This window comes from Mesoplodon bidens (assembly GCF_964165515.1).
Source record: "Mesoplodon bidens genome assembly, chromosome: 18".
NCBI lineage: Eukaryota > Metazoa > Chordata > Mammalia > Artiodactyla > Ziphiidae > Mesoplodon > Mesoplodon bidens.
In genome coordinates, this window is record NC_138175.1 from 47,368,301 (window position 1) to 47,381,224 (window position 12,924).

General features: G+C 54.5%; 1 protein-coding gene across 2 annotated transcripts in view; it reads left to right on the forward strand.

Annotated features, from left to right (window-relative positions):
* The window catches only part of RYR1 (ryanodine receptor 1), a gene marked incomplete at its 3' end in the record, with an annotated part of 118,542 nt that overhangs the window by 58,522 nt on the left and 47,096 nt on the right, over window positions 1-12,924 (forward strand). The window contains exons 61-72 of one of the 2 annotated variants that reach the window (XM_081216801.1): window positions 207-256; window positions 678-738; window positions 868-1,106; window positions 3,807-3,888; window positions 4,416-4,546; window positions 4,785-5,117; window positions 6,183-6,423; window positions 8,238-8,325; window positions 8,435-8,531; window positions 10,280-10,467; window positions 11,999-12,058; window positions 12,332-12,469. In XM_081216801.1, the coding sequence (XP_081072927.1) occupies window positions 207-256; window positions 678-738; window positions 868-1,106; window positions 3,807-3,888; window positions 4,416-4,546; window positions 4,785-5,117; window positions 6,183-6,423; window positions 8,238-8,325; window positions 8,435-8,531; window positions 10,280-10,467; window positions 11,999-12,058; window positions 12,332-12,469 (1,708 nt within the window). The remainder of the gene's footprint in view (window positions 1-206; window positions 257-677; window positions 739-867; window positions 1,107-3,806; window positions 3,889-4,415; window positions 4,547-4,784; window positions 5,118-6,182; window positions 6,424-8,237; window positions 8,326-8,434; window positions 8,532-10,279; window positions 10,468-11,998; window positions 12,059-12,331; window positions 12,470-12,924) is intronic. The other variant, XM_081216802.1, reaches the window with a different exon arrangement.

The following is a 12,924-nucleotide window of genomic DNA, read 5'->3' on the forward strand; positions in this document are numbered from 1 at the left end:
ACTGCTTGTGACTTTCAAGCTGGTTCATCTCTCTGCCCCTTCGCACCCCCTCCGTCTCCTTCGTTTTCTCCCCCATCATCCTTTCTCCTCCTGGCTCTGTCTTCTGTCCCTCTCCCCCTGTCTTCCCTGTCCCTCCTCCTCTCACTGTGTCCCCTTGGTGTCCTCGCTCCCTGTTTCTCCTGTCCTGTTTCTCTCTCTTTCTTCAGCCTCTTCTGCAAGCTTGCCGCTCTTGTCCGTCACCGAGTCTCTCTCTTTGGTAAGTAGCTCTGCACCCGAGCCCTTCTCCCCAGTCTTCCCTCTCTTCCCCTCTTCACAACCTCGCCCTGAAGAAATATGGCCCAGGTTCATGCCTTAATCTGAACAACTTTCACTGTGTTCGTCCTCTGGACTTGCACATGGAGTGGGTGGTCCTGGGGACAGAGCAGAGACTGGGATAGTCCTGGGCCCCGCCATCATGGAACTCTCAGACTCATCACCAGATGGTGACGGCCCAGAGGTCAGGGCCAGGATGGGGGAGGGACAGGCAGAGGGATCACAGCCAGGATGAGGGAAGGACAGGAGCCTATGGGATTCTAGGCGGGGTGGGGATGGATGAAGAGAGATCAGCCGAGTTGGCTGTAGAGGCAGGTGCTGTCCCCATAACCCTTTCTTCACCCAAGCCCAACTTCCTCCCCCAGGGACGGATGCCCCAGCTGTGGTCAACTGTCTTCATATCCTGGCACGCTCCCTGGATGCCAGGTGGGGCTAAGGGTCATGGTGCCCACTCCCATTCTAACCGTGCTCCCACCCCCAACCCCTGTTCTCCTAGACTCTCCTCAATCTTGAATCTCAGATTCTGGAACTGGTTTGCCCCCACTTCCCTGTTAGGACCGTGATGAAGTCTGGCCCCGAGATCGTGAAGGCTGGCCTCCGTTCCTTCTTTGAGAGTGCCTCGGAGGACATCGAGAAGATGGTGGAGAACCTGCGGCTAGGCAAGGTGTCGCAGACACACACGCAGGTGAAGGGAGTGGGCCAGAACCTCACCTACACCACCGTGGCCCTGCTGCCTGTGCTCACCACCCTCTTCCAGCACATCGCCCAGCACCAGTTTGGAGACGATGTTATCCGTAAGGGCTCCTGATCCCAAAGGCAGTTGTTGGGGGGGGGGTGTCAGTTCAACCAACACCACCCATCCCAGTGTGCCTGATAGAATCTGCAGGTGTTTCAGCATTATATTTATTGAGAGGATTCATTGCCATAAGCAAAGTGTGCATTCAGTTCAGAAAATTGGTAGGTAAGAGAATGAGTTAATCAGAGCATTAATTCCACAGCTCTAACAGAAGAACCTAAATCACAGTAGCTTAAACAAGTGACAGATATATTTCTTTTTCATGTAACAGTCTACTGGTAGGTTGATCATGATGTCAGAAGCCCAGATTCCTTCCATCCCTGAAATATTGCCTTTATCCATATGGTCCAAGAGGGTGCACCATCACCTTCTCATTCTAGCCAGTAGGAGACAAGAGAAAACAGAGGAGGGCACCTCAGTTCTTTTAAAGGAACAATGTAGAAATGGCCCACATCACTTCTCACATTTATCCTATTGGCCAGAACTTAGCATATGGCCACATGTCACCGTAAGGAAGGCTAGGATGGTAGACTTTATTCATGTGTTGAGCTAAGTATGGAGGTCTCTTACTAGGAAGAAGAGAAGAGCAGAAAGAAAGTAAGAGCAGATATTGGGAGTCAATTGGCAGTGTCTGCTGTATTTATCCTATCCTATCCTATTTATCCTGCCTATCCAAATGGCACCTATAGTGTGTGACCCAGCCTGGGATCTTGTAACATAATGCATACAGTGTGTAACATAATGTTGTTAATGAGACACGGGCAAGATAAAACACCCAATGGGGGTGATGACATTTTATGTTCAGGTACTCAAAAAGCCCTACAAGATGTAGAGCATGGCAGAGGCAGGAAAAGACAGGAAGGGCTGGTGGGAGAGATGTCTTGGAGGCTGAGGAGATAGGCTGTGGAGGGGAGGCATCCAGAGTGAGGCCCTGGCCTGGGGACCTGGGGACAGTGGGGCCTCCATGAGACAAGTTGGAAGAAATAACAAGTTTGAGGGAGATGCCAAGATCAATTTGGGGTTCTGTGGTTGTGAGGGGCCCAGGGGATCGGAGGCATCCAGGACGGGCTGTGGGGACTGAGGGGTAGGGGAAGCCTGTCTCAGCTCACTGCTGATTTGACATTGACAAAAATAAAAAAAGTAGCACTTGGATGGGGTTCTTCCCCAGATCCAATATTTTTTTTTCCAGCCGTGCCATGGGGCACGCGGGATCTTAGTTCCCCAAGGGCCCGAGCCCTTGGTAGTGAGAGCAAGGAGTCCTAACCACTGGACTGCCAGGGAATCCCTCCAACATTTTATTCTGAAATTTAAAAAACATACAGAAAAGTAGAAAGAAGAGAATTGTTAACAATCTGCCCCATTTGTTTTACCTTTCACTTTATGAGTGAAAGTATTTCCAAACTTTCTGTTGAACTTTTTGTTTTTAAATTTATTTTAATTTATTTTTGGCTGCATTGGGTCTTCATTGCTGCGCGCGCTTTCTCTAGTTGCGGCGAGCGGGGGCTACTCTTCGTTGCTGTGCGCGGGCTTCTCATTGCAGTGGCTTTTCTTGTTGCGGAGCACGGGTTCTAGGCACGCGGGCTTCAGTAGTTGTGGCACACGGGCTCAGTAATTGTGGCTTGTGGGCTCTAGAGTGCAGGCTCAGTAGTTGTGGTGCATGGGCTTAGTTGCTCCGCGGCATGTGGGATCTTCCCAGACCAGGGTTCGAACCTGTGTCCCCTGCATTGGCAGGCGGATTCTTAACCACTGCGCCACCAGGGAAGCCCTTGTTGAACTTTTGAATGTGAGTTGCACACACACAGTGACACCTCATCCCTAAATACTCAGCCTGCAACACCTGAATGTTGCAGAACCTTCTCTCATGTACCCACAGTATCAGTATCACACCTAACCTGACTACAGTTAAATTTCCCTATTACCCTCAAAATGTCTTTGATTTTTTATTTTTTTGGTACGCGGGCCTCTCACTGTTGTGGCCTCTCCCGTTGCGGAGCACAGGCTCCGGACGCACAGGCCCAGTGGCCATGGCTCACGGGCCCAGCCGCTCCGCGGCATGTGGGATCTTCCCGGACCGGGGCACAAACCCGTGTCCCCTGCATCGGCAGGCGGACTCTCAACCACTGCGCCACCAGGGAAGCCCTGTCTTTGATTTTTTAAAAAATTCAGAATTCAGTGAAGTTTCTCTCATTGCATTTGGTTGTTATGTCTCTGTCGTCTCTTTTTCAATCTAGAACAGTTCCCCTGCCCTCTTTTTGCCTCATGACATTTAGGAAGTTGATGAGGTTCTTAACCTGGCCTTCTGGGGTGGGGGGTGTGTGGATAACCAATACTGAAGTCACAATTGGGTGTCTGTTTGCATTTGCTGGAGAGAGAGTCCATCACTATCGTCAGGAGACCCGTGACTCCTCTCCAAGAGCAGCTCGCCTTCACTGAGTGCCTCCTGTGTGCCATGTTCCAGTTGCTTTCTGAGTATTAACTCATTTAATCGTCACAGCAACCCCATGAGGAAGATACTATAATTATGCACATTTTACAGAGAGGGAAACTAAGGCCGCGAGAGAGTTGGTACTTGCTCAAGTAACAAAACTTGTAAATGGCAGCCTGGCTTTACAGCCCCTGCTCTTACCCGTCATTTGGAGACAAGGGAGGGGGTTAGAGAAGAACTGGTACGGACCCTCACCCTCCTTCTTTCCCTCAGTGGATGATGTCCAGGTCTCTTGCTACCGAACGCTGTGCAGTATCTACTCTCTGGGAACCACCAAGAACCCTTACGTGGAAAAGTAAGGAGAGACAGCCATAGTTTGGGGCTGGGGTGGATACTGTGGGGGCCCAGGGAGGGGAGGGCACAGGAGAAGATGGGGTGAATGAAAAGCCAGGAAATGGTCAAAGTCTTCAAAAGACGTCCGCACCGTGGCCACTGCAGTTCCTCAAGATGGCCACGAGAGGGCGCTCGGAGGAAGGCCAGTGAAGAAAGTGGAGGCCACTGGTTGGGGGCCAGGTGGGCACAGGCGCTTGGCGGCCAGGATGCCAGGTTGTTCTGGGCTGGCAGGGGGCACGCAGAAACTCTGGCGGCCCACAGGAGCCAGGCATGCTGGGGGCGCTGGGGAGGGCCGCTGGCAGTGCCAGAATCACCGGTAGAGCAAAAGGGCACTCAGGAAACCCAGGGAAACGGCCGCATTGGTGACCACCAGTGAATGGCATCTCTGCCCCAAAGTGTCCTGGGGAGAGGCACTTCTGTGGAGGAAGGGACTGGGATCCAGGACAGGGCAGAGGGGGCGTGGGAGCTGAGCACAGCCTCGTCTTCCAGGCTTCGGCCAGCCCTGGGCGAGTGCCTCGCCTGCCTGGCAGCGGCCATGCCGGTGGCGTTCCTGGAACCTCAGCTGAACGAGTATAATGCCTGCTCAGTGTACACCACCAAATCTCCCCGGGAGCGGGCCAGTAAGTCGGGCGGGGCTGGGGCAGCTGTCAAGGGTTATATTCCACCTGCACAGGTTCCAGGGAGACCCACTGTGGGTAGTGTGGACCAGTCTGGGCTCTGAGGGGCTGAGGATTCCTCAGGTTGGGGGCGCTCCAGATTGGGGAACCCCAGAGTTTGTGGGTGCTCTGGATTATGGTGTGGACACTGAGGTCTGGGCATGATGGGTTGGCATGCCCTGACCCCCTCCCCGCACCCCAGTCTTGGGGCTCCCCAGTAGCGTGGAGGAGATGTGTCCTGACATCCCGGTGCTGGAGCGGCTCATGGCAGACATCGGGGGGCTGGCTGAGTCGGGGGCCCGCTACACAGAGATGCCGCACGTCATCGAGATCACGCTGCCCATGCTGTGCAGCTACCTGCCCCGCTGGTGGGAGCGCGGACCCGAGGCACCCCCGCCTGCCCTGCCTGCAGGGGCCCCTCCACCCTGCACAGCCATCACTTCCGACCATCTCAACTCCCTGCTGGGGAATATCCTGCGGATCATTGTCAACAACCTGGGCATTGACGAGGCCTCGTGGATGAAGCGGCTGGCTGGTGGGTCTGGCGGGCATGGGGCTCCTGAGTACTGGGGCTCAGGTCCCTGGACCTGATGGTCTCAGAGGGAGATCCCGGGGTCCATGGTTTTCTGGGAGTGGGGAGGAGTCATAGCTCAGTTTTCTCGGGGTCACAAGGCCAAAGGTCATCCTAAGGGGTCAGAATCTCAGGCTCATAGGGTCTGAGGTGGAAGCATGGGTCCTGGGAGTCCTCCAGGCTGGAGTCTGAATTACTGGAGCCTTGAAGAGGGTTAGGTCATGGGTTAGAAACTGGGTCAGAAGGCTGAGTTCCTTATACAAAGGGTCAGAGGACCAGGTCAAATATCAGGGTCCTCGATATGGACAGTTAGGGTTCTGGGTCAGAGGTCAAGAAATGAATCTTTAAAAGATTGGGGCTCCTGGTTCAGAAGTTCCATGTCAGGGGAATTCTCTGGCGGTCCAGTGGTTAGGACTCTGGGCTTTCACTGCAGGGGCCTGGGTTCAATCCCTGGTCGGGGAACTAGGATCCCACAAGCCACGCGGCGTGGCCAAAAAAAAAAAAAAATCATGACTTGTAAGTTCCTTGTCAGGAGTTGTTTTGGATCAGGGCCAAGGTAGAGATCAGGGCTGAGGTCAGAGGCCAGGGTCAGAGGTCAGAGGCTGTGGTAAGAAACCAGGGTCATAGTCAGAAATCATGTGGTGAGGTATGTCGGGGTCAGAGGTTAAAGACTGGGGTGAGATGTCATAGGCTAGGGTAAGATATCAGGTTAGGATTCAGTTGTTGGAGTCAGAAGTCAAGGACTTGTGTCGGGCTGAGGGGTCACAGTTTCAGGTCAAGGGTTAGGGTTGGGATCCAGGATCAGGGGCTATGTCAGAGGTCACAGCCCGAGGTCAGGAGTGGGATCAGAGGTAGAGGCTGGGGTCAGAAGCCAGGGTCAGGCTGGGGTCGATGACAGCTGCTGGGTCAGAGGTACAGGTCGGAAGTCACGGGATGGGAACAGAGGTCAGGGGTGGGATCAGAGGTCTTAGGTCAGGTGCTGGAGTCAGTGGCCGGCCAGCAGCACCTGCGCCCCCTCTGGTTCTGCAGTGTTTGCCCAGCCCATCGTGAGCCGGGCCCAGCCTGAGCTCCTGCACTCACACTTCATCCCCACCATCGGGCGGCTGCGCAAGCGGGCAGGGAAGGTGGTGTCGGAGGAGGAGCAGCTGCGCCTAGAGGCCAAGGCGGAAGCCGAGGAGGGCGAGCTCCTGGTGCGGGATGAGTTCTCTGTACTCTGCCGGGACCTGTACGCTCTCTATCCACTGCTCATCCGCTACGTGGACAACAACAGGTCAGCATGTCCCCAGCCGTCCCCCCACACACCCCAGCCTGACCCCTGGCTTCCTTGGACCCCATCTGACCTCTTGCCTCTGACTTGCTATAAACTTCTTGCTATAAAATTCTCACTCAGTCCTACCCAACCTTCTGACCTCCTGTTGCTTATGGAACAATAAAAGCCAGCATGTGTTTTCTCCCCTTCTGCTCCTTTAAACCTCCTGAATCTGAGGCCCTGTGAGGGCTGCACTATCAGCCATAAGGAGGCGTACTTCTCTCCTCCAGCGCTGTGTCTTCAGGCTTGGGTAGACAGGATGCCTGATTTGTGAAGTGAAGTCCAATGGTCAGGCCCTCCTCCATCACTGAGAGAAGAAAGGAAGACAGTCCAGATCCGGCCAGACTAATTTCCCCCAGAAACATAGGTCTTTATAAAAGGTCAAGTGCAGGTATCAACCAATTGCTAACATCTCCCTAAAATCAGAAGCAATGTTTAAAGAATTATTGAGTCTAAGGTGCAGCCAAATCCAGGGACAGTGAACAAGATTCAACTCCAAGTTCCCTCTGGGTTGAAAAAGATTTTAAGGTTGCATCAAGGCTTTGTGAGAAAGGGTGCTTGGATTGATTAGCTACGTCTGTCATGGGAGCTGAAGCAGAAAGCAGTGGTATGCATGCTGTATACATCCTTGTACACCCACCTTTGTGCTCATGAGTGGGTATCGCTATAGGGTAGATTCCTAGGAGTAGGAGTGTTGGGTCAAAAAGTTTGGGCAAGTGAAGTGAGGTATACTCACACAGTGGAATACTACACGGCAATGTTGCAACACCCAGCAACATGGATGAATCTCTCAAACATCAGGTTGAATGAAAGAAACCAGAAAATTTTAAATAGGGTACATATTGTATCATCTATTTATGTAACATTCAAGAACAGACCAAAATAATTCATGGGCTAGGGGACTTCCCTGGTGCTCCAGTGCTTAAGACTTCACCTTCTGATGCAGGGGGTGCAGGTTCGATCCCCGGTCGGGGAGATAATCCCACATGACTCGCGGCCGAAAAAACCAAAACATAAAACAGAAGCGATATTGTAACAAATTCAATAAAGGCTTTAAAAATGGTCCACATCAAAAAAAATCTTTAGGGGCTTCCCTGGTGTCCAGTGGCTAAGAATCCACCTGCCAATGCAGCGGACATGGGTTCGAGCCCGGGTCTGGGAATATCCCACATGCCGCGGAGCAACTAAGCGCATGTGCCACAACTATGGAGCCTGCGCTCTAAAGCCTGCGAGCCACAACTACTGAAGCTTGTGCTCCTGGAGCCTGTGCTCCGCAACAAGAGAGGCCACTGCAATGAGAAGCCCGCGCACCGCAACGAAGACTAGCCCCTGCTCACCGCAACTAGAGAAAGCACGCGTGCAGCAACGAAGACCCAATGCAGCCAAAAATAAATAAATAAAATAATTTTTTTTTAATCTTAAAAAAAAATTCATGGTCTAGAAGTCTGGATAAGGGCATCTTTCAGACTGGGGACTGGAAGTGTTCTATTTCTTGATTTGCGTGGCAGTTACACAAGTGTGTTCACTTGATGATAATTCATCAAGTTGAAACTTTGTATGTAATACTTCAATAAGAAGGTTAGAGAAAGAAAAAGCAATTTTTAAGGAATAGTCATTGATCATTTTTAAATAATCTGAATGGCCAGATTACCCTAGAAAGGTCTATCCCTCCCACTGGAGACTCCGATCCCCTCCCCTGAGGTCTCTCCACGTGGCCCCCTTCTGTGGGGCTCCCTGCCCTCATCCCTCACCAGCCCCTTCCCCTGCCTGCCCAGGGCACACTGGCTGACCGAGCCCAATCCCAATGCGGAGGAGCTGTTCAGGATGGTGGGCGAGATCTTCATCTACTGGTCCAAGTCCCACGTGAGTCCCCACCCACCCTGCCCCTCCTCTCTATAAGCCGAGAAGCTGCCGCCCAAAGATGCCCTCCCCCACCCTGTCTGATCCCCAACACTGCCTCCCCCACCCCCAGAACTTTAAGCGCGAAGAACAGAACTTTGTGGTCCAGAATGAGATCAACAACATGTCATTTCTGACTGCGGACAGCAAGAGCAAAATGGCCAAGGTGGGTGCTTTGCTCTGGGAGGAGGACTTAGCAGGGAGGGAGGGAACAGCCTCCTGGGCTTCCTACCTGAGCCCTCCTCACCCCGCCAGCCTGCCCTGTCCTAGTCACATTCCCTGCAGCCCTCATAGCAGCCCCATCTCCCTCCTCCTTCCTCCCCACCTCCCCCTTCTCTCATCCCCATCTCCTCCCTCCCGTCTTTTTCCTTCCCCCCATTTCCCTCCTCTTTCCCATCTCCTCCCTCCGCCCGACATGCTTTCTCCTCCCCATCACCCTCCTCCCCATCTTCTTCCTCCCCATGTCCCTCCCCCATCCCAATTTCCTCCTCTCCTTTCACCCACTTCTTTCCTTCTATCCCATTATCCCACACCTCCCCCTTTCCTCTCCCCTTATCCTTCCCAGAACTGCCCTCTAAAGGACAGGGTCTAAAGAACAAACCCACCTGAGTGAGGTCTGGAAATGCCCAGCTGGGGGATTTGCATCAGGGTGGGGCAGAGGGGCTGCGCTTAGGGCTGACTTGGAGGGGGCCTGGGGTTCTCGGAGGGACTGGGGTAACACTCCTTGTCTCTGTCTGCAACCTGATGAAGCAGGCGGGAGATACACAGGTCAGCCCCATATCTGGGACCTTCCGCATGGCTCTTGGCTAATACCCTCTACCCCGCTCCCAACCCCAGCCTCTGCCTCCAGAAAACCCCTGCCCCTGTTCCCCAGCCCTCATCCTTGGGTCCTAGCCCCCATCCTCTTTCTCTTCCTCCACCCCACCTCCCACCAACCATTCCCTTCCTGGCCCTCAACTTTTGGCTGTTGAATTTTTTTTAACTTTTGTTTAAAAAAAACCCAACTCCCCTCTCAGTTTTCCCCAAAGCTTCAAAGCATTTTGGACTGAGGTCCCAGGGAATGGGAATGGGGGTGGGAAAGGCACGTGCATGGTTGGGTTTAAGGCCTGGGCTCTGGAATCAGATGGACTTGGGTTAGAATCCTGACTCTTGGCAGTTAGCTCTGTGACCCTGGACAAGTGTATTAACCTTTTGAGCTTTGGAAGGCATCCAGTCAGTGGCCCCCCAGCCCCAGGGCTCTGTGAGGACCCAGTGAGATGCTGCACGTGCTGGCACATGGGTCATGCTCCATATCACAAGCTGGTGTGGATGTGGCTCCGGCCAAAGCTTGTCACCGGGGCTTCTCATTGGCATGACTGGGGTGGCCCAGGCCATGGGTCTGCACCCAAGGCTCCAGAACATGGCTGTGGGACTCTGTGCTTCTGCTTCCAGATCTTTCTGGATCTTTCTTGCATCTTCTGTCTCCTTGTCTGTCTCAGTCTCTCAGTGTCTCTCTCTCTCTCGCTTTTTCTTCCAACTTCTCTTGTCTCTTGGTACTCTTTACAGTTCTACATCTTCATTTCATTCTTGGGAACTCTGTCTTGGGCTCTGAAGGGGAGGTTGTAAGTGTCGTGTAGGGACAGGAGGGGTGTCCTACTGAAAGTTCCGGGGGGATTCTGAGAGAAGACTGCTAGACGTTGAGAAAGCCTGGAATGGAGGGAAATCTGGAAGGATTTGGGATAGAAGTTGGAATTTTGGATAGAGGCTTGGGTCTGGGAGGGTCTAGAGTCAGGGCTGGGGGTCTGAAGTGAAAGATCAGCAAGGTCTGGGGTGGAAACTGGGATGGGATGGGGCTGCCTAGTATTCAGGCGGGGGCTGGACAATGGTAGCTGGTTGGGGCTGGAGCAGGGGCCAGGCTGAGACTCAGGCTGGCGCTGAGCCCCCGTGTCCCCACAGTCAGGTGGCTCAGACCAGGAACGCACCAAGAAGAAGCGCCGGGGGGACCGGTACTCCGTGCAGACATCGCTGATTGTGGCCACGCTCAAGAAGATGCTGCCCATTGGCCTGAACATGTGTGCACCCACTGACCAGGAACTCATTACACTGGCCAAGACCCGCTATGCCCTGGTGCCTGCTCAGCCCCTTTCTGAGAACCTACCAGGATCCCACTCAGCACTCCCACTAAGCCCCTGGGACCCTACTGAACCCCCAGGATCCCACTAAGCGCCCTCCCTTAGGACCCTACTGAGTCCTTCTCCAGGAACCTGAGGATTCACTGGGCCTCCTACGATGCCCTGAGCCTTCCCACAGGATGCTGAGAACCCTACTTGGGATGCTGTCAGAACTCTGGGACCAAAGGACCCTAACTGGGACCCCACTGGAAACTGGAAAGGCCACTAAGACCCTTGGGACCCAAGGACCACACTGAGCCTTCAGGGACCCTACTGAGCACCACCCCCCTGCCATGCCAAACCTGCTAGGAACCTGAGGACCCCAGCTGAGACACCCTGAGCCCCCCTGAAACTCCTCCAAGCCCTCTACCAGGACCTCCCCAAGTCCTTCGGGACCCACTGAGCCCCTCATGACCCCATTGCCCCCGCCCCGAACCTCTGGGTTCCCATTGACCTCTCCAGCTCACCACATCTTTCCCTCAGGACCCTGCTGACCCCTCCCCCGGGACTCTGTTGACACCCAACTGAGCCCCCAAAGACTCTCAGGGGCCCAGTGAGCACGCTGTGACCCTAAGTAGCCCCCAGGATCCTAATGGCTTCTTCCCCAGGACCACACCGAAACCTCTGAGGTCTCAAGGGTGATTGGGATCAATTGACCCTGCCCCTGAATCCTTCTAAGCCCTCTGGGGCCCCAAAGAGGCCTCCCGGGACCCCTTTTATCCATTGTATGGGATAACAACCCCCCTCCCTGATCCTTTTTGGCCTCAGGGACCCAAGAAGCCCTCCCAGGACTCTGCCCCAAGACTCCTAGAACCCCAGGACCCTGCTAAGCACCCTGACAATCTACTAACCCCCAGGGCCCTGAAGACCACTGACTCTCCCCTGATATCACAAGCACTCCCTTTCTCCTCCTAGGACCTGTTGAGTACTGCTGAGTCCCTAAGAGCCCTTCTGGGCCCCTCAGCCCACTTAACTTCGTCATGAGGGCCCCCTCTCCTGGGACCCTAAGGAAACCCCACCCTACTGATTCCTCCTTTAGCCTCCATGTAAACCCCACCAGTGACTTGGGTGATCTGCCTGACCCCCTATGACCTCTGCTGACCTTATCGTCTCCTTCTAATCCCCCTCGCCCACCTCTAATCTTCAGAAACTCCCTGCCCATCTCCCACTTACTCCCAGCCCCACTCTGACCCTCTTCTGACCTTTTTTGACCTTTGGGGATAGCCTCATGTCACCCCCTACCTCCTCTCACACCCTCAACGAGGCCCCTCTAATCCTGTCTCTTCAAGGTGCCTCTGTGGCCTCTGATGCCCTCTAGGACTCCTTTCTGACCACTCCTGACCTGTGGATCCTTTCAGTTTCTCTCGGATCTTCCCCACACAAGCCTCTCACCAGTTGCTGGGGTGATGGGGCTGGAAGGGAAAGGGTTGTAGGTCAAGGAGGACGCTTGGCCCTCCAGAGTGACCCAGCCTGTCATGTCTCCCCAGAAAGACACAGATGAGGAGGTCCGGGAATTTCTGCAAAACAACCTTCACCTTCAGGGAAAGGTACGCCGCCTCCTCCTCCTCGTGCAACCGAAACGGGCATGTCAGGTTAACAGCAAGAGTAACAGCCGACGTTTGAGCACTTACTATGTATCAGGCATCGAAAGAGGGACCTTGTATTCAGCACCCCAGTGAATCATCACAGCATTGAATGGGGGGGGCGCGGAGCGGCCGGAGAAGCCCACTCTGCGCAGAGGGGCGCTCCGAGAAGCCCGGCTGAGAGAGGAGGGAGCGGGCAGGGGAGGGGCTCATGCGGACCGTCCTTCCTCCTCTCAGGTCGAAGGCTCCCCTTCTCTACGCTGGCAGATGGCCTTGTACCGGGGCGTCCCGGGCCGGGAGGAGGACGCTGACGACCCGGAGAAAATCGTGCGCAGAGTCCAGGAAGTGTCTGCCGTGCTCTATCATCTGGAGCAGGTGTCTTACTGAGTTGCCGAAACTTGCGTCTCTGGGCGGGGCCTGGGGCGGTCCTTGAGCCTGTGGGCGGGGCCTGCGGGTGAACCTTGAGACTCTGAGCGCGGCAAGGGGCGGGCCTTTAATCTGTTGGGTGTGGGGACAGTTGAATTTAAAGCGAGACTTAGAATGGAAACTTTGATCTGGGGGTAGGACCTGGCGCTTAATCTTGGGCCTGGGAACGGCGACAGGGACAGAACTTTGGGTCTGCGAGTCAGGCCCAGTGAAGACGCCTCGACTCTGCGGGCAGTGCCTTGGGCGGGTCTTGAGATTGGGGCGGGGTCTGGGTAGTGGCCCGGGGTCTGCGGGCGGGGCGTAGGAGGGAGATTTCAGTCTGATAGCAGAGTAGTACAGGTCAGAACCTTGACTCTGTGGGTGGAGCCAGGGTGTTTCTTCGGCCCTGTGAGTCGGACCTGAAT